At 39.7% G+C, this 26,735-nt stretch overlaps 1 protein-coding gene across 3 annotated transcripts in view; it reads right to left on the reverse strand.

The window, feature by feature from the left end:
- The window catches only part of ATJ1 (DNAJ heat shock family protein), a 332,305-nt gene that overhangs the window by 159,786 nt on the left and 145,784 nt on the right, over positions 1–26,735 (reverse strand). For all 3 annotated transcript variants that reach the window (XM_089374301.1, XM_089374302.1, XM_089374303.1), the window contains exon 13: positions 20,231–20,322. In XM_089374301.1, the coding sequence (XP_089230427.1) occupies positions 20,231–20,322 (92 nt within the window). The remainder of the gene's footprint in view (positions 1–20,230; positions 20,323–26,735) is intronic.

A 26,735-nucleotide genomic window follows, 5' to 3' on the forward strand; every position in this document is an offset into this window, starting at 1 on the left:
CTTTACCACAGTCAGGACCTACAGTTCAGACTTTGGTCCAGATGCCTGCAGGACAAGTTGGTCCAAGTACGATTGCTACAAGTCATCCGCAATTCACTTATCAACCGTACCAGGGACAGTATCAATCCGGTCCTATTGTACAAAACCCAGTGTATCAGTATCAACTGTACCCTGGCTATACTTATCAACAGCCTCAACAACCCTAGTTTGGTCCAGTTAATCCTGGTTTCCCGGGAGGTTATAACATTCCTAATGCAAATCCGATTCCAGGTTATCCTAGATATCCTCCTCCTGGGGCTGGTCTTGTTACTCAAGGTTTTTGCGACCCTAACCATCAATTACCATTTATTGCAACTTTGGATTTACCTGATTTGTCGCGCCTTATGAACGATCCGATTTACTATCTTCCGTATTGGCCGCCAATGCCAAATAAGTTGCCCAGATATATCCCAAAATTCAAGGGTAAGTCAGGAGAGGATCCGTCAAATCACGTTATGACTTATCACCTCTGGTGTGCATCTAATTCTATCATTGATGATTCAATTCGATTACGTCTTTTTCAACAAACTCTTATTGGTCTTGTCGCCAAATGGTACATTGAGTTACCACGAGGCTCTTTTTATAATTTCAGTCAGTTAGCCACTTCTTTCTTAACTCATTTTCAGTTGCCTGTCAGATACGACAATGGCACGGAACTGTTAACTTCACTAAAACAATCCACGTCCACATATATTTCTGATCATATTCATGAATGGCGACGTAGAAGGCGTTTAGTGAAAGTTTTCATTCCGGATCAAATTTTAGCGGAATGGTTCGTTAAATCATTGTTACCTAAAATCACTGAAGATGTAGCTAAGGCAGGAGTTGTCACTGAAGAGCAAGTCATTGCTCAGGCTCAGTACCTTGACCTCGTTTATACGCAGTCAGGTACTTTACACGAAAAAATCCCTGATCTTCCAAAAACTACAGCTCCTTCAGGGTCTCATGCCACTGATGGTATGGTTGGTTCAATTAGTATTAAAAGCAAAAATAAATCTTCAAAGAATTCTTCTCCTACAATAACTTTACCTGATTCCCCGAAAGGAGATTATTCCGTTGAAGTTTCTGCCGACATCCATGTCGTAGATTCATCTACGACCAAATCCGGTAGTAAAGAGAAGGGGAAGAACAAAAACAATCAAAATTCAAAAGATGAAACAAATAAAAATGAATCTACTGACGAAAAACGAAAACCTCGCTATCCTTGTTTCATTTGCGACAAGGATCATTTTACCAAAGAATGCCCATATCGAGCAGAGTTTTTGAAATTTGTTAAAGGTTCTCAAACGCCTGCTATCTTGAAGGATCCTTTTCCTACTCAAGATAGTAAGGAGGATGCTTCTTCCTCGAATACCTTGGAAGAACCCATTATGATGATGTCTCATGTCAGGATTGCGACGCAATCGCAAGATTATGGTAGTAAAATCCTGTTGATGGTAAAGAACCAGAATCTTCTAATTCAAACACATCAACGACACCTCCTCCTGTTTCTGATCCATTACAAATCAAGGAACCAAACCCTGACTTAGTAATCAAACCGCCCGCTAAAGGTATATTTCGGAAATCAGCTTTCAATCCACATACGAGAGCTACTCAGAATTATAACATTGTTGAAGATCTGGCCATTGCCCCTTCAGCAATGTCGGCTTTGGAAGTGCTGCAATCATGCCCAGCATAGCGTAAATTACTATTCTGCTATAGGAGCCGTCGATATTCACGATTCGAACCTAATAATCTTTGATTTAGAGACTAGTACACCCCGCCCTCCTCATCAAATGGCTTTCCAGATTCCAGTGTTAGTCAAAAACAGACCTTGCTTTCGGACTGTGATTGATGAAGGGGCTTCTACGTGTATTATGTCGATCCAGTGTTGGAGATCGCTTGGTTCTCCTACACTCAATCAGCTCTGACAATTCTAAAAGCTTTTGATGGCCAAGGGTTCCATCCTTTTGGTATTTTGCAAGATTTACCTATAGGGGTCGAAGGCAAAACCGTAAATCTAGATGTGGAAGTGGTTGATGCGCCTCTAGATTACAACCTTCTTCTGGGTCGCAATTGGTCTTACGCTATGACTACTATTATTTCATTAGTCTTTCGACTTATCAAGTTTCCTCATAACGGAAAGATCGTTACGATAGACCAGCTGACTTATTTCTCATCCGACCCAGCCTCTTCAGATAGTATTCAGCATGTCGGTAAAACAACTATCCCTTACAAGGATGTTGGGGTAGGTTTGATTAAAGATTTTGGTTTACTAGGAACTTTTTCCTTCCCTCCTCCTAACACATCGCCTTCTATTGCAACTATTCATATGATTTTATTGAACATTATTGCTTTTGATAATCCTTGGATCGTACCTTCCGATTTTGAGGTGGATTCATTTGATGGCGTGATGCCTTTGAGTCCCTTTGAAATTGCATATCAGGCTGTACAGTCGTTTTCTGATTCCTGACCTATCGCGAGGATAGTTTGTTCCTGTCTCAACCTCGTTAAAAAATGAAACTGGATGTTGCGAGGATAGTTTCTTCCTGTCTCAACCTCGTTAAAAAATGAAACCAGATGTTGCGAGGATAGTTTCTTCCTGTCTCAACCTCGTTAAGAAATGAAACCGGATGTTTCGAGGATAGTTTCTTCCTGTATCAACCTCTTTAAAAAATGAAACCGGATGTGAAGAGCATAGTTCTTGTCTTGTGTCAAGCTCGTTAAAAAATGAAACAAGGAGTCTTGAGCATAGTTCCTTGTCTTGTTTTAAGCTCATTAAAAAATGAATCAGGGGTCAGGAGCATAGTTCGTTGTCTTGTGTCAAGCTCGTTTAAAAAATGAAACAAGGGTTATGAGGATAGTTCTTGTCTTGTGCCAACCTCATTAAAAAATGAAACAACTCCCTTTCCAAATCGAGTCTTTTAGTCTTTCCAAGATCTCGACAGTGAACATTCATTCCATCCACCTGGTTGAATGCAATGAAGCTTAGGGGGCATGTACCTCGATTCGAGTCATTATGTTGGGGGCATGCGAACTTATAACAAGCATAGTTTTTCATTTCAAGCTCGTGTAAACATGAAACCGAATCCAAGCAGAGTTCTCTATGGTTCAAGCTTGTATAAAAATGAACCCATACCCGATTTACATCTCGTGATTGCCATTTTTATCCGCTAAATTCTGCTAGATGAGCCTTGGTTGTTTTCATTCCATCGCCACCATCTCTTTGGCTAATCATATGCTTTCACTTGGTTGTTTTTCCTTTCCTGAGGGACCGCAGTTATTAGTGGTTTTGTTAGCCAACCCCTTAACCATTACATGTTTTGAGCAGTTCCACCATTGTCGGAACCAGTTGCTACCCTTTATACCACTTGTTCCTCTAGGATGAGTCTTCTTTAAGCTCTTTTCTGACTCGTAAAAAATGAAAAGATTGCCGAGTTTTTCCCTTTTAACTTGTTAAATAGAATAAAAAGGCGGTCCACTTTCAGCTCTTTTCTGATTGTATAAACATAAAAAGATCGTCGGACTTTTGTCATTTCGAGTTCGATACTGGTTATGATTCACAATGTTTTAAAAACCGTTTTTTAAAACCTGTTACCGGTCTAACCGGCCGGTTAGCAAGCTAGCCGGTCTAAACCGGCCAAAAAACCCTGTTTGAATGCCCATTTCTCCATTTTTTTGCCCTAACCTGTGAAAACCGGGCGATTTAGGACGGAACCGGCCGGTTTGTATCAAACAGGCCAGTTTTGTCCTAAACCGGCTGGTTTTAGGCACGCCCACCGTAAAGTTAAAAAAGCATATTTCTGACTGTGTTTTAGGGTTTTTGGGGGCAAACTAAGGGTGTTTCAACCCTAACAATGTTGGCAATAAATGGTAATGTTAAATTCTTAAAGTAAAAGTGACATTTCCTTTAATTTTCATTTTCATCCTTTTACTTAGATTTTTAACATTACCATGAAATGACTCAGGATGTTTGAGAGTGGTTTCGACCTCATTGGATTTCATATGGAGAAACTACAATTTTAGATTTCACTCAAAATTCAGCAGACTTAATGGTTTTTAGGATTTCATGGTTTGGGGGTAAACAATAAATGCAATCGGAGCTCCAAATGATGAGCAAAACTCCCGATATAGATCCCATTGTGTTGGACGATATTGATCCAACATCAAAATGGGTGGAGGAGACTGAAGAACCTGTGTTTGACACTGATTTTGATATCGACATGGCTTTAGCGGGGGATGAAGCAGATTATGTGGTGGCAAAGGATCAGTAGCGGCATCAAGGAAAGGCAAAGAACCAATGGAAGGCACTAGTCATGCAGGTCGACAAACTCGTGCTTCCATTAGGTCCACTTCTATTGTCATTGGTGGCATTGATACTAAGGTTGTAGATCAGGCTGAGGCATCCTCAGACTATGAACCAGATGATGTCCATGTAGCTCCTGATGATGATCCTGTGTCTAGTAGTGGTGATGAACTTGATGATTGATCATGTGTACACTGTAGACTTGTAGTAGGCCAATGGCCTCATAGCTTGCAACATTGTTTTTGGACTTTATAGGCCATTTAGAGCCTCATTTCTTATGTATTTTGTTATTTTGTCGATGATATGTATTGCACTCGGTCCCATTTTGATATATTCACCTTTACATGGTATATAAATGAGCAAACTTTGCATATTTTGTCTCTATTGGCTTGGAATCATGGTTTTACATCTTAAAAATAGTTTTGTTTCATTAAAAATTAATAATTTAATATATTTTTTTAAAACCGGTTCGTTTAGACCAAACCAGTCCCGGTTAGACCGGTTCCGGTCGGTAAACCGGTTCATTAGGTGGATCGGTCCGGTCACCGGTTCCGGTTTTAAAAACATTGAGTTATGAAACGACATTGTTTTGATCACTTTTTTACTTTTTCAGATCGACGCCACTAATTATGAAAAGTACTCCTTGATCGTAATAGTCAAGCAGTTCTCTCGAGTATTATTTTATATTTTTTCGGGCTCAAGGGACACAAATTTACGAAAAAGGACCCCTCTGGAGTTTTCTTTTCCATGTCTTTTTCAAACTCTCTAAACATGAAAAAGATTCTGAGTTTTACCTATGTCGGACTCGTTAAACACTGACGACATTCGACTCGTCACCATGACGAGACTAGAGTCATCTTAAGCCCTTTTCAGACTCGTTAAATATAAAAAGATTGTCGAGCGCTTGTCCTTTCCAGCTCGTTAAACTATTGGAAATGTCATCCCTCCTGTATTATTTTATCCTTTTTCGGACTTGAAGGATTATTTTACGAAAAAGTACCCCCATGGAGTTTTCTTAAGTTTTTCTTCTGACTCCCTAAAATTGAAAAACACAGAGTTTTTCCTATATTGGACTCGTTAAAATTTACAGTAAAGGACCTGATCAATTTCAAACAGGAACGAACCACTCCTTCTTAGGGTTCGAATTTTAAACTAAGTTGGACTCATCCGAAGGATGAGCTTATAAACAAGCAAATGTTATCCTCCTCAAGCTTGTCAAAAATAAAGAGGTACTTGCCAAAAATGGTGGGGGGAAAGAGAGAAAAATGAACTTGTTTGTTACACTTTGTGTTTTAGAAAAGTAGTTAACCACTTTTGAACACGACACTTTTGTTCACTTGTGTTGGGAAATCCTTTGCCTAACAATTAATCAAACCATATTGAAAGTCTTCAGCCGGTTTCTGGGTATTAGCTTTGGGTCAATTAGCACCAAACCATCTGCAGTGTCGTTATGTATTCAAGAGGTCAGTTCAAACAAACCATTCATTTGCAAAATATTTGTCATCCATTTTGACCATCCCTGAGTCAATCCTTGCCAAATATGTTTCTTCAAAACTTGATCTATGATTTCGTGTTGTGGGCTTGCCTACGACAGATCGCTTTCTATCGACTTCAACTCATTATCTAGAAAAATGATCTAGAAATCGTCAGAACCTTGAAATCTGCATGCCCTAATGGCAGGCTTCTCACCTTCAACGAGAGGTTGCATCATTGACCTTCGACCAAAGGATTCTATGACATGTTCGACATCAGCTCATTTATTCACATTTCATGGGTTCTACTAAGTACTTTGAGAGCCATTGACATTATTGGTGGTTTCTCTTACACTTGTTAACAGTTCACATCATTGACTGGTAATCAAGTGGTTTCTACCATGTTCGACTTCGACACATTCATTCACATGGATAGAATCGTACTAGTTCGGGAAGTAGAAATCAAGACCCTGGATCTAGTTTCTACCATCCAGGCTGCGAGGAATTTTGTTATTCATTATACAGTGGACTATTCATAAACAGATGGTTGCGCCCATACTGTGTCTACACATGTCTATACTCGTGATGTAGTACAAAAGCATTCCTCTATCAGAACAGTGTAGTTAGTTAGTCAGTTTTAATCTCAGTATGGGAATGCCTACTTCATTGATGGTATGTTCACATATATATATTTTCCATTGAATGTTTTTACAGGTTCCGACTGGGATGTCCACAGGATGATCCTTGAAATGATAAATTACTTCACTCTTCATAGATGACAAACTCTATCTTCATCTATTATAGACTTCGCACTTTAGGGGTAATCTATTGCAAAAAAAATTGTCACCTTGGCATTCTGCAATCTGTGCGAGTCCATTACCACTCATACTTTCCTCCTTTGCAAGTCTTAAGCCTCATACCTCATATCAAGCCTTGAAAATAAGAGAAAGCCCTCAAAAGTCTCTAAAACTCTAGTTCCGCACTTTCTCTTTGCATTACCTGCGGTCCCGCATCTAATGTCATGTCTCCTACGTACTTGACCGCTCTGTCTCTGTGTTATGGGTGCGGACCCCTATAAAAGTTTAAAAGGTGCAAGTATATTCTAAAAAACTCACATTGAGTCATTTCTAGAAGCTTCTAGAAGGAATCTTGAGGTGGCAAATTCGCTCCCTTAAGCTTCATGCATCCCATACCTTAAGGAGCTAACCCCTTGATGTGAGGAGCTTATCCCTTTGAAGGACTCTATCCCTTCATAGGTGGAGTTGTAACCTCCTCCTCTGCACTATAAAATGAAGCATTGCGCTGGTTACTTGGGAGGTTGAAAGTTGAATATTTTTGAGGTGAAATGCTGTTGGAACTTAATCTTCTTAGTTGAGTTTTTATGAGGAGAGATTACATACCTTTATGATCTCATTTGGAGGAGTGCAAGGCTTGTCAAAGTAAAGGAATTCCTGTTTCGGACCCTGGGAAGAGCTTGTTCAACATCAAAGCTGAAAAGGTTGTAAGGTTCTTCTACTTCAAAGTTAATACAAATAAGTTTGTTTTTCTCAATAAGCTGTTGATGTATGGTTTATTTTATGGATTCCTTGATCACCATAATAGACATGATTTATGATATTAGCTATGCAGGTGCTATTTGATGTTGATTGCAGGTCCTCAAAAGGAAGCTCTTTCGAACGGTTGAAGGATGGATGCTACGAACAAGCATTAGACTTGAGGTAGGGTCTAAACACCTCTATAGTTTTTGTTTATGAATCGCATATGTCTAGAGAAAGATAGGTTTGTTTGTCTATTTGTTGCTAGACTATCTTCTGATACTAGGGAGATCGGCCTTGTCCGCAAGTTTAATTTATCCGGCCAACAAGTAGCTGGAAAAGAGTGTGAAGTTGCTGGAGAAGAAGGAAAGAAGCTAGGAAAAAGAAAATCATGTTTTTGGGCTACCTTTCTCTCACATGTGCAAAGATACTGGGCTGAAGCTGGGGCTGAAACTTTGTTTCTGTTGCAGGGTCAAAGTTCTGAAGCTGGGGGGCCGAAAATCTGCTGCTAGTGCCGAAAATATGATTTGAAGTTGCACCTTGAAGCATTGACACTTGGAAGGCTGAGAAAAGGACATCTACAAGGAGGAAGGGTTGACTTGGTGATTGCAGGAGGTCTTTGTCTAGGACTAGAAGTCTGGAAGTGTCTCATCTTGATTTGAATCTACTGAAGGAAGAGTTCTTGACTGGGTTTGTTCAAAAATATAGGGCATACATAATTACGAGTTGTTCTTCTTTACATGATAACAATTTGTGAAGTACTTAAACAATTTATCGTAGCTTGATATTTCATTCATTATTAGTGTGTGTGTTTACTTCATCAAATTGCTACCAAAAACAAAAGAGACAAGAACACAAATATTTGGCTTACTGCCAGGGCCAAAAACTCTCCCTCTTGGAGAGGAAAACCCACACAAAATTCTTCTTATAGAGATTCCATTGACGAGTACCAAGACAACGACCCTTGACACACTCTGCTTCTCCAAGACCAAGATCATCAATCCCTTCCTTTGTTCACTGTTGAAGTGATCCTTATTACTGTTGTTGTACTTACTGTTGCTGCAACTTCACTGAGATCATCCTTGTTCCTTTACTAAGATCAACATTGATGTACCATCAGTTAAGGTCACTATTACTGCAACACTACAAGACCTTCACACAAGTATACTACCGAGATATATTTCAACAAATACTTCACTTATCTGGAATGTTAACAAGAAGTGTTACACCTGTGATCATGATAATGCCAAGTAGGATAACAACAATATGTTGTATTGATGTCACCGTGACCAGTAGGATCTTAGACCATTGAAACCCTTATCATAGCTTGTAACCCTTGTCACTGCTTCGCATTATGTTGAGACTATAACAAAGGCATCACTTGGATTATCTTCATCATGAGAATGTCAAGATGGTTATGGATCCGAGACTGATCATGTTAATACTGCAGCTTACCAGGATTATGGAGACATTCTTATGCCGAGGATAACCATCCAACCGAGGTCCTGTTTGCTCCTCCATGTATCTGAAATCTACATGCCAGGACTGCTATGCGAGATCCATCCACACTGCACCTTCGACCGAGATCTTCACTACTTCATTCATCTGAGATCCTCACAGGTATGTCGAGATCAGATTAATCTAGGTTCTGTTGCTCCTTATACCCATCCAAGGAGGCAATGAACCCTAGATCTATCCCACCGAAAATGCGGATCTTCTGCTCCTTAGTCACCCGAAAAATTCAGAGAGAAATATGCGAGATTTTTCCTTGTATCTTTTGCGCTAACCCTTCATGGGTATTTATAGTGGTTAGTGTCATTTATTTAAGCCGACGTGAACCATGAACCAACATGTCATTTTAATCAAGCCGACATGACTTCCATTTATTCAATAATTTCCTTTTATTTGATTTTTGGAGCCGACATGAGGATTTCTTCGTTGCATAGCTTGCAGACTTTACTTTTGAGGTAATGATCTTGGTCTTGGAGGGTTGTTACAAAACTTTGAAGAATTGTACACATTTACATAAACTCATGAAAAGTTTCTATACACATGATATGACTCTTTGATATATATAAATAAATCCTAAAGACATCAAGAAGAAGTCTTTCACCTAGTGACATTTTCTTGCTCATGAAACCCATGTAGCAAGATTACAAAAATAATTTATTTCCTTTTATTACATTGAAGCGAACAAAGTTCCTTCTATAAATTGATTACTCCAAAACACTTGGAATATAAAGATATCCATGAGGATAGCAATATTATATATTAAATGTGTGAATAAGAAAGATAATGATTTATAATGAGAACGAGAGGCTTGCTTATATATCAAGCAAGTGTCTCTTCATGAAGAGTCATGTCTCATTTAGACATGCCTCTTCAACCTAATTACTAAACTAATTATTATTTATGATTATTATCATTTACATTATATTTATATTATTTATATATTTTATTCGTTACATTGCCTCCTCCATCAAAAAGCTTTGTCCTCAAAGCTTGTCGATGAAAAAGGCTTGATCTCTTTTTCTGCTTCGAAGGTCTTTCTGTCTCGAAACAGTCATCTTCATCGATACAAGCTGATATGATCTTCTAAGTGACAAATAAAATTGTCGCACTGAGAAGGGATCAGACCATCCGAGATTAATTTTCTGTGGAATATTTTGATCACCAGAATTTTGTAACGACTTGTTAGCATACGACTGGATTGAGATTACATCACTATTATCTGGAACATCAGTTTGTTGATTTGGTTCTGAATGGTCTCGATACGTAGCGTGGTTGATTTGTCTATTCTCATGATTCGGATGCCAATAGGGAACTTTTCTGGTTTGATTTTCCCTTATTGGGCATGTGGCAATTTTTCTATTTTCTTTTGGCGAAGATGTTGTTGAGTTGGTTATAGAACATTCACTGGGGATATTTATCATCTGACTTACAACATCCAAGCACGTCTTTTCTTCAACTTGCTTGTCTTCTTCCTGAGTTGTGACATTCACTGGATCAGTATTTATTATTTTGTCATCAACTTGAATTCCTATATTTGATGCTTCCTTCTCGATAAGTTGTTGTACCTTGTTTTCTAATGACTTCTTATCCTTCTTAAGTTTCTTAATTTGTGTCAATAATTTTTCACTATGGTTTTTAAGTCGAGAAACTTCTTCATTTTTGTCAATAGTGATTTTGTCAATTTAATTTTGCATATTTTGTAATACTTTTTTACCTTCTTGAGAAAATACTTTTGAAATATCCGATATATCTTCTAGCGTTACTGAATTAGGTTTCAGTATAACATCTTGGAGTGTTATTTTCTTCTTCTTGTAAGAAAATGTTAAAAACTTTTTCTTAGTATTTAGAATAAAAGAACCTAGAGTTTTCATCCATGGTGATCCCAAAACAATGTCACGATCGTTAAAGCATAAGGTTTTCACGATGAATTGTGAGGTAAAAGTATAATCTCCAATATTTAGGTGTAGATTGCTTATATCATATTGTTTGTTACATGTGCCAAAAATATTTGTTTCAACTATATTTGATTCAGGAATCACCAATTCGTTAGCACATTTAGGACTAATATTAGTTACTTGTTTCAACAAGACTGATAGAGATTATGATATCTCTTCCTGCGAGCGATCCTTTGATTTTAAATAATGTATAAACACATTTACCAAAGGTTTCAGGAAATCTTTCATTACTAGTCTCCATTTTACTTCTTAAATATTAATTTTTATTTTTTTTTAACATTATAAATTTTTATGATGTCACCACACTTAATATAAAAGTCACACTTAATATAAACTTTTATGATGTCACACACTTAATAAATATAAAGGTCACGTCTTTTCATATGGCAAGGTCACGATGTTTCACCAAACTTTTTAAGTAAAAAGTAAAACTTACCTTTCACGTAAAAAGATTTTGTATTCCTTTTGTTTTTTTCTTTTACTTTTAAAATACCATGGGCAATTACCATGGATTGTTTCTAAAACCATGGGCTTCTTCATGGAAAAAGTTTTAAATATTACTTGGTATGAGGTTTTGTATCCCTTTTGTTTTTTCTTTTACTTTTAAAATACCATGGGCAATTACCATGGGTTGTTACTAAAACCACGGGCCTCTACAAGGTGATTTTAATTTTCAATTCTTTTTCTTTTTTCTTTTTTTTAATTATAATTTGATTTTTTTATGTTCTTTTATTTATTATTTTTTTACTTTTTCTTCTTCTTCTTTTTTAAATTTATTTACTTATATTTTTCTTTTTGGTTAATTTTTTTTTTATGGCCAAAGGTCAACTAGCGAATTGGAGACCCTCCAACTAGCGAATTTTCTTTTAATAATGGCCAAAGGCCTAGAAAAACGGAGAAAAGGAGAAACTCCCAAATTCTAAACAAAATGCTTCAATTGTACGGCAACACGGTTGACGAATTTCGATAGCCAAGGACCTGAATCGGAGAACGAGCTCTATGCACCGGTTAAGCAACCTAGAGGACCAAACTGCTCTGATACCACATGAAGCGAACAAAGTTCCTTCTATAAATTAATAACTGCAAAAGACTTGGAATATAAAGATATCCATGAGGATACAAATATTATATATTAAATGTGTGAATAAGAATGATAATGATTTACAATGAGAACGAGAGGCTTGCTTATATATCAAGAAAGTGTCTCTTCATGAAGAGTCATGTCTCATTTAGACATGCGTCTCCAACCTAATTACTAACTTAACTAATTATTATTTTTTACATTATATTTATATTATTTATATATTTTATTCGTTACATACATCGTTTACAAAGATCATGTTATTATGAAGACCGAACCTAGTTACACTTTCTTCAACATGGTTTTCCGCTTATAGGGGTTTTTCCCTAGTTGTGTGTGTTATGCTCTTAACCTGCAAGATGATACCAGAATATAGAATAGGCGAAGAAATATACCCAGAACATAGAATAGTGAGAAACAACAGCAAGTATTTTATTATTTAGAAAGCAATGTTCACTTGCCTCTTCAAGGGCGCAACCTCCAATAGCGCAGAGCTCGATTACAAAATAAGACACGATGCTCCTCGCAGGGAGTCTCTATCCTTTATATATGACCCATACATGCAATACCATGGTTCTTATTAAGACCATCTATCTAATACCATGGCCCATTTGCAACTAAATGTGGTCCAGTCATTAATTGCGGGTTAACCACTTACAATTATTAATATGGGCTTTATTGACTCCTTACTTAACTATAACTATGACTCGATCCTACTACATAAATAAGGGGGTTAGGGTGGGACCCTAACATGCCCTCCCCCTTAAGAATAGCCTTGTCCTCAAGGCTGAAGCTGCGGAAACTGCTGAAGAATAGTGGCTGGTTCCCAGGTTGCATCTTCCGGAGAGGTGTCTTTCCACTTGACGAGGACTTCCCTGATCATGCGGCCACGCAGGTGTCGTTCTCGTGTGTCTAGGACCTGTTCAGGTTGGAGCCAGATTGACCCTTCTTCATCCAATTCAAGTTGACTAGTTTGAATTCTGCAATTGTTCCCAATCACTTTCTTAAGGCATGAGACATGGAAAACTGGATGGATTTTTGCAGTGGGTGGCAAAGCTAGCTTGTAGGCCACTTCTCCAATGCGCTGAAGTACTTGATATGGTCCATAGAATTTTGGAGATAGTTTATGACAACCCTTGTATTTGAGTGAAGTTTGCTTATATGGTTGCAGCCTCAAAAATACCTGATCCCCTTCTTGAAATTGGCACTCTGAGCGATGTTGATCTACCTGTTTCTTCATGTGGTTTTGAGCTTGATGAAGATTCTCTCTAAGATGGGCGAGCATGGTTGTGCGGTTTTGTAGGAGTTGATCCACTGCTTGTACCTTGGAGCACCCCTTAATATAAGAAGTAGGGGAAGGAGGGAGTTGACCATAAACTGCTTCATAGGGAGTCACTTTGGTGGTGGAATGATAGTTGGTGTTATACCACCATTCAGCTAGAGGCAACCACTGTACCCATAGATGTTGCTTTTCTGAAGTGAAACATCTCAGGTAGGTTTCCAGACATTTGTTGACGGCTTCAGTTTGACCATCCGTTTGTGGATGATAGGAAGTCTTGAGTTTTAGTTGGGTGCCTTGTAGCCTGAAAAGTTCCTGCCAAAAATTACTGGTGAAGATCGGGTCACGATCAGACACAATAGAAGTGGGCATGCCACGCAATTTGAAGATCTGATCCATGAAAGATTGAGCGACCAAAGTCGGTGTAAACGGGTGGGGTAGGGCACAGAAATGAGCATACTTAGAAAGTCGGTCCACAACCACCATGATGACTGACTTGTTTCCTAACTTTGGAAGACCTGTAATGAAATCCATAGAAACCTCCGTCCATATAGATGCCGGGATGGGCAACGGTTGTAATTTGCCTGGTGCTTTGACTGTCTCCCCTTTGTGGCGTTGACAGACATCGCATTCTGCTACAAAAGTAAGGATGTCCTTTTTCATGCCTGTCCAAAAAAAAAGATCTTCTAGTGCGAGCATGTCTTCTGAAACCCTGAATGTCCTGCAGTGGGGGATGAGTGCAATTCTGCCAAAATACGGCTTTTGAGGGTGGATGTTGGTGATATTACGACTCTGTCCTTGTAGCGAAGAATCTCATCCTGCCACGAGTAGCCCTTGGTGGAATTTAGATCCGCCTGCAATTGAGTAATGAGTTGGGAGAGCCAGGGATGTGAAAACCATTCCCTGCGAGCCTCTTCAATCCATTCTGGAATGGGAAGGGAAATTGCAAGCAAGGTACTTTCCTCCTCAAATTGGCGAGATAATGCATCTGCTACACTATTTTCACGCCCTTTCTTGTAAATGATCTCATAATCATATCCCAGCATTTTGGCGAGCCATTTATTTTTTTTGTGGGGAGGATAGGCGTTGCTCCAAAAAATATTTAAGACTGTGATGGTCTGTGCGGATTTGGAAACATCGCCCCAGTAAGTAAGGTCGCCAGGTATCTACTGCGTGTAAGATGGCCATCATGTCCTTCTCATAGGTAGATTGTCCCAGATTCCTCCCACTTAGTTGTTGGCTTGTGAAGGCCAAGGGTCGACCTTCCTGCATTAAGACCGCCCCAATACCCGTACCTGAAGCATCACATTCAATGACAAAAGATTTGGTGAAATCAGGGAGTGCTAAGACTGGAGTGGAACACATGGCATTTTTGAGAGCTGTAAATGCATGTTGTGCATCATCATTCCAGAAGAATGATTTTTTCTTGAGGAGTTGAGTGAGGAGCTTCGTAATGCGACCATAATTGCGGACAAATTTGCGATAATAGCCTGTGAGACCCAAAAATCCTCTCAAGCTCTTCAAGGTCTTAGGTTGAGGCCAATCCTGCATTGCCTGGATCTTTTTGGGGTCCATCTTGACACCTTCACGCCCCACAATGTGGCCCAAATACTCAACTTCTTCCATGCCAAAAGAACATTTGGACATCTTAACAAATAATTTATGCTTGCGGAGCAGTTGCAAGAGCAGATCTACATGCTGAAGATCTGCGGCCCAAGTGCAACTATAGCTGAGGATGTCATCGAAGAAGACAAGGACAAATTTCCTGAGATATGGTTTGAGAAGGTGGTTATAAGGCTCTAAAAAGTAGATGGGGCATTACAAAGACCGAATGGCATGACTAGGAACTCATAATGGCCTTCATGAGTTCTGAAAGCAGTCTTTGGAATGTCATCTTCCTTCATGCGAATTTGGTGGTAGCCTGAGCGAAGATCCAACTTAGTGAAGAATTGAGCCCCATTGAGTTCATCCAGCAAATCATCAACAACCGGGATGGGAAATTTATCTTTGACTGTCAACTTATTGAGGGCCCTGAAGTCTGGACACATCCGCCATTCCCCATCTTTCTTGAGCACCATGACCACCAGTGATGAATAAGGACTAATGCTGGGACGAATGACACCTGCTTCCAAAAGTTCCTTGATTATTTTTTCTATTTCATTTTTTTGGGTGAACGGATATCTGTATGAGCGCACATTTGGTGGTTGGGCCCCTGGAACCAAGGTGATGCTATGATCATGTTCCCCTCGCGAGGGTGGAATCTCATGAGGCTTGTCAAAGACTGGCAGATGGTTATTTAAAATCTATTGCATCTCAGGATGAATCGGCAGAGAATTGGGTTCGACGGCCTGGATGGCATTAAATTGAGCTATAACTCCATGATGGCCCTTTTTTAGCAATTTTTCCATCCTATGTGAGCTGATGATAGAGGGAGCTCCCGCCTGGAGTCCACGGAGGGTATGTGTGGAGTTGTTCTGCTTAAAGCTCATATATAACTCCTGGAAATCCATTGTGATTGGCCCAAGAGTGCGAAGCCATTCAACACCGAGGACAATGTCGCACCCTCCCATGTGTATGGCAAACATGTGGGTCCTCAACTGATAATCCCCCATTTGAAGTTTGACATTTTCACAGCGGCCTTCACATTCCATTGTTCCCCCATCCGCAATTTGGACTTGGAAGTTAGAAACTGCTCGTACAAAACAATGGACTGCTTCCGCGACTTTTTGATGGATGAAATTATGTGTACTTCCACTATCAATCAAGACTACTACTGGGCGATGTTTAATAAAACCTCTGATTTTGAGAGTTTGAGGTGAAGAAATCCCTGCCAAAGCATGCAACGAAATAAATGGTTCGTCAGGGACATTGTCCTTCTTGTTGTCCTCTTCTACCTCCTCCGGTTCCTCAAGTGGTGGGGCTTCCTCCGATGCGCTGTAATCAGTGGCATCAATTTGAAAAAATTTAGGCTCCTTGCATTTATGACCTGGGGAGTATTTTTCATCACAGTAGTAACATAATCCCTGTTTTCTTCTTTCGGCCATTTCTGCAGGTGACACCTTTTGAACCTTAAGTGTTTGAGTCGTGTTGTGAGCCTGTGGGGGGCGACCCTTGGCGGTGAAATTTGGGTAAATGCACTGGGCTGCTAACGCACGTTCCACGTTACGAGCTACCTTGCAAGCCTCCAACCATGTGGGATGGTGGTGTAGTCGGACGTTGGCTTGTATGGCCTCTTTAAGACCGTTGATAAAACATTCCGTGTAGAACGCATCTGAGAGATCCCTAGTGCGGAAAGCTAAGGCTTCAAAGGCTGTAACATATTCATCCACTGTGCCAGTCTGTCGGAGCTTAGTGAGACGACCCAAAAAAGAAGATTCCTGGTCAAAGCGCTCTGTAAGAGCTATGTTGAAGGTGGCCCAAGTCAGAAAACTTCCATTGCAACGTTGATGCCATTCCCACCATTGCCATCTTTCATTGTCCAAGTACATGCTCTCCACCATAAGCTGAGTCTCATTATCTAAGATGTTATTCAGATTGAAATACTGCTCCATTTGTGCTATCCATGTGGCCGAGTGAGAACCATCAAATTTATGCATATCCAACTTGGGAGGTCGCAGACAGGATTGTTGGTGGGTGCCCCAGAGGTGAAGAGAGCGACTAGACTCACCCTCACTGTGTCCAATGCCAATATACGCCTCCTCGCAGGCTTCCTCCTTGCCCTTAAAGAGTGTGTCAGTTAGTCTGTCAAGTTGAGCTTGGATGGCTTGCAAGGATTGTTCAAGTTTGTCGATCTTCTCATTGGCCATAGCTTGCGCTCTAGTTTCTACCATGCACCGATCCGATGTACTTGAAATTTGGGACCGCCCGAATTTTTTTCACTAACAATTGAATGGTACCATCTTGCTCAGCTCGTCGTCCTGATTCTTATGGGCTAGATAACCAATAAGCGCCCCGGGGGGTCCACGGAGTTTTTCTCCTTGCTTAGGAATACTGCAGTAGCCGAATCCCCAAAATGTCAATGTTGCCAAAAGTCCTGCGAAAATCACGCCCCGGTATAGGAACCCCACACAACTACTGAGATCTGGTGGATCTGAGAGATCTGAATGGCTGATCGGATAGCTCTGAGTGGCGGCACCGGTTGCTGCTGCTAATCTGATGGATCAGAAAGGCTGGTCTGCTAACTCGGAACTGCGGGACTGTTGTCTGTTGCTGCTGCAACCCCACTTGCAAGATATGATCTGGCAGAGATTATGCGTGATCCGAGATAGAAAAGGCAACTATGGTCTCGAGGAGTGTCAGGTGCTACAGATCGCAATATACATAAGGGTCTGACAGTAGTACTCGGCCAAATGTTTCAGGGCTCTAACTAAGGAGGATCAACCGTACCCTTAGCCGTACAACCCGACTGCCCTATCGTATGGGCGAGTAATCTCTCCGAGTGTTGTTCTCGGTGTACTGTAGCAGCAAAACGGCCGACGGTTTATCTATGGCGAGGCTTCAAAGGAGCTAGGGGGCTTCCGATATACCCAGAGGGTACTTGGAAGACAGTCCATGCACGGTTTTGTCTAATGCGCTACTACTCGAAGGGGTACCCACAAGGGTTACAAGGGAGTCCAACAAGCGTGACCACCTCTTGTATTTCCTGCGTGCATGCCTTCCCAAATCCGCAGGTTTATGCGCTCAACGACAGATCCCGTGGTTTAAAGATGTCGGAACACGTCTCTAGCCAAAAAAAATTGCTAAGAAATGGAGATCCCACCGGCCCTGGAAAGAGCTCTGATACCACTTGTTATGCTCTTAACCTGCAAGACGATACCAGAATACAGAATATGCGAAGAAATATACCCAGAACATAGAATAGTGAGAAACAACAGCAAGTATTTTATTATTTAGAAAGCAATGTTCACTTGCCTCTTCAAGGGGGCAACCTCCAATAGAGCAGAGCTCGATTACAAAATAAGACACGATGCTCCTCGCAGGGAGTCTCTATCCTTTATATATGACTCATACATGCAATACCATGGTTCTTATTAATACCATCTATCTAATACCATGGCCCATTTGCAACTAACTGTGGTCCCGTCATTAATTGCGGGTTAACCACTTACAATTATTAATATGGGCTTTATTGACTCCTTACTTAACTATAACTATGACTCGATCCTACTACATAAATAAGGGGGTTAGGGTGGGACCCTAACAGTTTGCCTACATCTTGTGTCTCTTGTTCTTGTGATTTTCATACACATATAATTTGGTAATTGCTTGATGAAAGATAAACTAAAAGAGGCCAATATAATTCACAAGTAATTATCAAAAAAGATGAATCAAACCCTAAAACCTACTAGCATTGATTTCTCAACATTAATTTGGCAACTCAAGGACAAATTCCCTCCTTTGGACAGCCTTCCTCATCCAGAGAAGAACCTCTTTTCCCTTAGCAGAATTTAATTTGGTCAAGGAAAAATATATTTTTAATGTGAAAACCCAAATGTCCAAAAAAGTACAAGTCAGCCTAAAGGACAAATTGGGTCTCCGCAGAAGCATATAAATACAAGTCAACCTCATTTGGACACACATCTCACACGTCTTTTTTTCTCTTGGGGGTTTATACAAGTCTGAAATTGCAGGACTTCTTTCACACATGTGAGTAGAAGAGAGAAAATTTCAAGAGGGCCAACTTTTGTCTTTGACCAACGTTGACTTTTTGGTGTTTGGGCATACTTTGACTTGGTTTGACTTCAGTTTTGGATCTGTTTTTGGATGTCGCATTCTTTGGCGCAGAGATCGAGATTTTCTGGGCAATTTGACTTTCGCTGACCGCAAGCTTTGAATGTAGTTGGATCGTGGAACTTTCCCTTTCCAACCAAGTTTGACAAAGTTGATTGGGACTGTTTTGACTGAGGTTTTACCAGCAAGGAAGGCCGAGTATTTTGACTTTGACCGGGCTCTTTTGTACGAGTTTGATTGTTGACTTCAGGACTGGTTAAGGCATCTTTGATTGCTGTTCACTTTGACAGAATTGCAGTCTTTGACTTGTTCAAGTTGCTAGAAGAGGATCAAAGTCGCTGGAAGAGGAGCCTACTAGGTCACTCTCTAGCCCTAGACAAGGAAGCAAGTCAAGCGAAGTTGTTGGGAGGCCTTGGAACGCTAATTTTCGCTCACACATGCGGATGCAGTAGCAGTTGCAAGGGCCGAACATGTCAAACATGCAGTAGAGGCCGAAAATCTAAAGCTAGAGGTCGAAGTTGTGCTGCTGAAAGAGATTTGACTGGGTTTGACTTACACAAAGGAAGCACATCATCAAGGAGGTCGGACTTGGTCTTGGAAGGGTATTGGTCTTGGTCTAGAGGTTTTGGAATTTGTCAATTGAAGAATCTATAAGAAGAGAAGAGATTTACAGGTTTTCCTCCCGAGTGGAGAGGTTCTGGCCCTAGCTTGCAGCCTATATCATGTGTTCTTGTGCACTATTGTTCTTCTTGTTTTGGTAGTTGTTTGATGATAAGAACAAACATAATAATAAGAGAAGAAGCTAATAAGTAAGAAAAAGTAAAAAGACATCACAAGCAATTATCAAGAATAGAGAAATCATCCTAACGATTGGCCCCTAGATTTCTCAACATTACAAACCAAAACAAAAACAAGCATTTCCATAAAATACTTTGAGGCCAAATCATCTTTGAAGGGGTAGGTAATGACACAAACATATAATATATAAATGAATATTAAATGATAATAAATAATAGTAATAATAATATACTAATATACCACTAAATGTCATATATTTTCACCTCATGACCCATCAATGTGTATATATACCATCAGCAGGTTATTGTAAACCTTCTTTCATATTACATATTCAATACCTTATTTTAATCTATATAGATTATTTTAAGTTATTATATTTAATTTGGATCTTCAGTTTAGAAACCAAGTTGTTCATATCATATTCAGTAAATGAACTTTCGCAATTTCAAACATGTCCTTTTTTACTTTTTCAGTCATCGAGGCATTCTGTCTTGCCATTTAAAAAGAATTCATAAGAGGTCCAGGAAGAAATCCATGATAATACCTGCACTTGTATATCTAGATCCCCCGGAGGAACGCCTCGACTTCCACTAGCACCAGCCCGTGGCACTCTGATTATATCTCCTGATTCAATCCCTGATTTTATAACAGAAGAAACAGGTGTAACTGTTATCCAAAATTTTCCAACAGAGTGCCTTTGAAATTTGAATTGAAACAATGGAAACATAAAAATACTCCAGAAATGATTTCTTGAGATCAAACTTGTAATATATTTTGCTTAAAAAAAAGATCCAGTGCACACATGACTAAATACAACACGTTTCATAGAACTGAAATCTGGAAATAGTTTTTTCTGTATTTATATTTTCAACTCTGAAGCAAACAATCTTGGCAGCTTGTTAAACATAGATTTATACATTGCTGCACATGTATGCACAGTACATTTACCAAGGAAATTTCAACCATCTCAACACTAAATAGGCCAACTAGTTTTGGGCATTTGTTTAATCAATTTCGGAAATAAATAATTATCAATAATTGTTTAAATAGCACGTACAATTAAAATAAACAAAAGATATTAGAGGCTCAAGTGCAGTTGCTTGTTTGGAGACTCTCTCCGGAGCAGGATATCTTAGGTGGCTATGAGTGAATTTGCTAGGGTTATGTGGGTTCCAGTTAGAGATGTTTCCCTACTTCCCAGGGACATTTACATTGCAGTATGTTACTTCCCTCCAGCTTCTTCATCGTTTGCTATAAATGTCCCTGATGGGGATCCCTTTGTAGATTTGTGGTATCACCCAGTATTCTTTGGTTGGGGAAGTTATCCTTTTAGATGACTTCAATATCCACACCAGAGCCTTCCAAAGTCCTCTTCAGGTGGATCAAAAAATGTATTTTGTATCAAGGAGATAGATCCAGCATCAACGGGTCTTCATTGGATGTCAAACAATGAGTCAGGGCCTTTCACTGATTATGGTCATCACCTCATGCAACTAGGAGAATCTCAGAAGTTGTTGATTCTTAATGGGATCCCTTGTTTCTCAAATTCCTGCACTTTTACAAGTCGCCCTCATCGCAAAGGGAAAGCGTTGTTGATGATGTCATTTCTAGCCAAAACTTACTCCCCTTCATTCGCCACTTTACTGTCTCCACCACCCCCCTTGCAGACCACGCTCTTATTACTTTCTCTTCCCGAGATAACACCTTCCCCTCTCCCACCATACCCTGCCCACCAACGGCCCACCCCACACTATTTTCCATTTCGAGAAGGGGGACCCAAACACCTTTACTACCCACCTCCATTTCATGCTTCACTTTATGACCAAGTTCTCCTCACTAGACTCTACTTTTATCAAGTACAACTACCTCTCATCCATCATTTGAGATGCAACCCGCAAGTCCTATCCTCAATCCACCCAACCAACTTCCACCTCCCCGAAAACCAACTCCTATCCTTCGAACCATTAATATGACAACGAATGCAACACTCTACATCAACAACTTCAGTACACACTCACCCATGCTCACCCCTCTTACCCCAACATCAAAGCCTCCTATCATCGTCCTCTCCACTGCAAGAAATACCTCTTTGTATCTAGAGGAGATGAGACTTGTGTACCTCTTTTATTCACTCCCCTAAACACTTCTGGCATACCATCTTCCTACTGTCGAAGAATCTAGGGCAAATAAGTGTAATGAGATTCTTCATTACTCAATAACAATTTGTGGAGTCTTTTTACTTTTTCTCGTTAGCTTAATCTTCTTCTTCTTATTATTAATGCATGTGTGTGTACTTCATCAAACTACTACCAAAAACATAAGAACAAGATCACAAGATGTTGCCTCTCTGCCAGGGCCAAAACCTCTCTTTTCTTGAGAGGAAAACCCTTCAGTAAGTTTCTCTTATTAAATCTTCTTATTGATCAATGCCAAACCCTACACCCTTGACAAGAATATCCTCCAAGCACAAGTCAAGTCCTTCCTCCTTTCTGCACTTCGTTCCCTGACACTTCTTTCTTTCAATTATTCCACTTACTCTAGAAGAGACACCTTTTGATGAGCTCCTTTGCTTGTGATGATCCCTTCCTTCTTCTTGACCAAATGAGCTCCTTCTTCAAGGTGTAGGTGCAGACTTGATGTGACTGTCCTGCAGCCCTAAATTCTCGCACGTGTGGTGGTTTACTTGTTGTTGTGGCCTCTTTCCTTCTTCGCTTGAGTGCCCTTCCTCTTCGCTTGATTGGGAGGCCTTATAGGCCTTGTTTACTAGCCCAAAACAGAGAGATATGTCACTGTGGGTTTCTACTGTTATGACTGCAGGCAGACCCTTCCTTTCTCGCACGTGTGGTTGTGTTAACCCTAGAAAAATAGTCCCTTCCACCTCGACTTCTTTCTCTCTTCCTTCGCTGCCCTAGAAGACCTCTTCTTCATCCTTTTCTTAGCCTCTTTGTTGCGTTGATTTCAGAGGTGAGTGAGTGCATTTTGGTGGAGTGGACAGCCTCTATATATAGAGGATTGTCCCTCCTTTTAGAACAACTAGAAGGCCGACTTGCTGTGCTTGCTTCGGATGGCTTCTTTGGTGGTGTAACATGCTTGAAGGAGCTTCTTTGATGGTGCCTTTGCATAGGAGGGCACTTGACTTTGCTTCGAGGTATTCTCTTCACCCTAATACATGGTGTAACATGCCCTTAAGGCATTCAACATTTCCTTTTGACTATTTAACTCACTTATACCACTTAACATGTGCTAGACCTATTTCAATGAGCAAGAAACTCATTCATATATATTATAAAAATAATATTTATTTTCTTGAATAAATACAAATATCAAAAGTACATTTATGAAGACCGAACCTAGTTACATTTCCTTCAACACTCCCTCTTAACTAGGGAGGTACTCATACAACATTACAAGGTGTTTGGCTATGTTTCAATCTTGAAGAATTCACATAAGAGAAATCGGATTTGCAATCCATCTGTTATAGCATCATATCAATCAGTGTTTCCATAGTGCAAGGCCTTGACTAACAGTGCCATCTCTTCATGAGATCATGAGCTACAATGCTGGCGAGACCAATAATTTATAGACACCTTCATCATTGTCTCTCAAGGTACATACCCACCTGGGTGTTCTCTGAGTATGACCTTCTAGGACTATTCTTATCTTAGGTTCCCAGCCCTCAAAGAATATCAGTCCTCTTGCCTACTCTTGTCTTGGGTACCCTATACATCCTCAAAGAGTATCAGATGCCAAATGATTACCTAATCCTCTCATTCTTTCTTCCCAAGTGAAGACAAGAATGTTGTGTCTATCTTGTGTCTAGATTTCCATTCATGGCCTTCATCTACGCTTACGGTTGTTAGTACTGGTCTAGTGCATGACCTATGAAATGGAAAAACACAATTGTCACTCCTTTGTAATCAGGGGTGATCCAAAACTCCCTCTTGAGCAGGGACTTGTTAGAGCTCCCTTTTAACTAGGGACTCTTTCATTCATCAGCAACTTCTTCTTCATGGGTCCTTCAACTGCTTGATCTCCTTCCTTTCTTTGATGTCATGAAGTCTTTGTTCGAACTTCTAGGTAGGGCACCATCCATTGATCACTTTCCTTCCTAGTTTGTCATGTCATTGCTTCCTTCGTGGAAATTGTCTTTCTTGCCATACATCAAGATTTCTTGTCATCCGGCTACTCCTTTGTCATATGTCCATGCTTCGGAATCCTCTTCTCGTGGATGCTTCGTTGTACTTGCTTGTTTACATGCTTCGACCTAGTAGCACATCATGACTTCATCCTGATATTGCTTCAACATTACTTTTTCTTCTGTTGGATGGCTTCTTCATCACGACATCTTTGTATAGTAGAATCAGTTATATACATCTTTCATATCTCCAAGGTCTTCATACGTGTCAAGGGTCCTTCCTTCCTTTGTCAAAGTTGCCTTGCCTTCGTTCGGGAGATATTTTCAAAGTATCTTGTCAGACAGTGATTCTCGGTGATCATGGTGTTCTTCACATGCTTGATCTCTTTCTTTATTCACTTCTTCTTAGATAGATAGGTCAACCATCTTATTCTTTTTGTGAGAGCATTTCTTCATTGCTTGCTTCTTAGACTAGTCAGCATTTTTTCTTGCTTCGTAGTCAGTAATCTTATGCTCCTTATGTAAGCATATTCTTTTGTTGACCTTCATTGCATTGTAGTACATGCCTTCGAGCATGCCCTTGGTGAAAGAGATTCTTTCATACTTGATCAAGTTATAGAACTATTCCCATGACTCAATAATATACAAATGATAACATGACTAAACTTTGATGCATACATACCTCATCTTGATTCTCCTTTGATCATCTTAGCTTCATTTTGTTGTCCTCGGTGTGGCCCTTCTTGCTTCATCTTAGCTAGCTTGCATATCATCCTTTTCTTGAATCCCATGAATGGGATTCCCCATGAGACATCTGCTTTAGGTTATTTGAAACTTTTTTGAAGATTCCATTATAGGATCTTAAAGACCCTTGCCTTGCAAATGTTTCTTTTCTTTTTGATGATGGAGGTCTTCTATGATTCTAAATCATGATCAATCTTCTATTATCATGGATGAGGTCCTATACTAGGTATGCTACTTCTATATGAATATCTTGAGCTATATCTACCATGTGCCTATATTCTAGAAAATATTTCTACTCATGCATTTTTATTCTCATTATAAATGTTACATCTTCATGAGTATCTAGAACTCTATGTACTTTATGCTTCTAGATTCTAGAAGATGTTTCTAGTCATGCAATTTTATTTTATTCCCACATGCTCCTATCCTACTCAAAACCTTGAAAGAAGACTTGAAGTAAATAGTTTGTCTTAGTCATAGTAGAGATCATACAGATCTTTCTTCTTTTGCTTCTTTTCTTCTTCTTTCACCTCTTGATTCATGTGAGCTTCTTCCCTCTTTCATTTGTTGTTGTTGTCCTCCTTAAGCTTAGGACAATTCCTTTTGTAGTGTCCATATTCTTGGCATCCAAAACATTGGATTTTGGACATATCTTTGTTGTTTGTTCTTCGTGGACCAAATTTGCCAAATTTTCCCTTTCTCTTGGCCATGGTAGCAAATGCTTACTCCTTTGATCCCACATCTTCCTTTGCTTTAAGTCTGGTTTCCTCTGTCCTGCATACACTGAGTGTGGTTGCTTGCTTCTTGGCATATATGCTTGATATGAAGTTGCCCCAATCCTCAGGTAGATCACTGAGTACTACAGTTGTCATCTCTCTATCAAACATGACTTGCCCAAGCCCTTCAAGTTGATCTCTCATTTAAGATATTTTCATGAAGTAGGGAACTATTCCTTCCTTTGATATCTTCATCTTGTACAATTCATTCCTTAGAGATATTACTTCTCCAATTGACGTTTGCTATAAATATGGGCAAAGATGCTATCCATATTAGGGACGCGTTCCCACGTATCCAAAGTACCCACGTACCGGAAACTCGTGCAACATGGTAAATTTCTTTTGATGTTTCAAATTTGGAGACATAAGGAATGAGAGAGTCTTTGATTGATTCTATCAGAATCCTTTCAGCTCTTGTCTCATCCTCATTGTACTTAGCTAAGGCTTGAGTTTGTTCCTTAGCAGGGATAGAGATAATCCCTTTCACATGTTCTAGAAGTTCATTCTCCTTGAGAAGTAAATGAGTCCTCTTCTTCCATGCAAGAAAGTTATTGGTACCTACCAATTTGTCGCTTTCCTTGCAAAAAGACATTGATGTATATTCAAAAGGGGGCATACACTTGATAGATTTTAAGATGTAGTGGATTTGCTTTCTCCTTGAAGACTTGATGGCTTGCCTTCCTAGGATCTTGGTGTTCTTCAAGTTGGCTTCTCCAAGTGGAATTGCTTGATGATGAGATTTGCTTGATGACTTGTAGCTTGATGTAGGTCCTGCTTCAATCTGTTTTTCTTTGTAGGTGCCTTTATGTAAGGCTCTTCTTCTTGCTATCTAGGCTTCCCTTGTGAATGATATGTGATAGGTCTTATTTTCCTTGAGTAGATTTGGCTTGATGCTTCAACCTTGTAGATGACTTTCCTTGATGATTGTTCTTGAGTTGCCCTTTCCTTGATGTGTCACCTTAGCTCTGATACCATGTTGAAGAATCTAGGGCAAATAAGTGTAGTTTGATTCTTCGTTACTTGATAACAATTTGTGGAGTCTTTTTACTTTTTCTTGTTAGCTTAATCTTCTTCTTATTATTATTAATGCATGTGTGTGTACTTCATCAAACTGCTACAAAAAACGTAAGAACAAGAACACAAGATGTTGCCTCTCTGCCAAGGCCAAAACTTCTCTTCTCTTGAGAGGAAACCCCTTAGTAAGTTTCTCTTATTGAAGGTTCTTATTGATCAATGCCAAACCCTAGACCCTTGACAAGAATATCCTCCAAGCATAAGTCAAGTCCTTCCTCCTTTCTACACTTTGTTCCCTGGCACTTTCTTCTTCTGACACTTTGTCTTCCTTCTTTCGGCACTCTGTTCTTCTTTCAACTATTGATAGACCTTGTTGCACT

Source organism: Pinus tabuliformis, chromosome 8 (genome assembly GCF_031772625.1).
Source record: "Pinus tabuliformis cultivar Carrire ecotype Pingquan chromosome 8, CPIR1, whole genome shotgun sequence".
Taxonomy (NCBI): Eukaryota; Viridiplantae; Streptophyta; class Pinopsida; order Pinales; family Pinaceae; genus Pinus; species Pinus tabuliformis.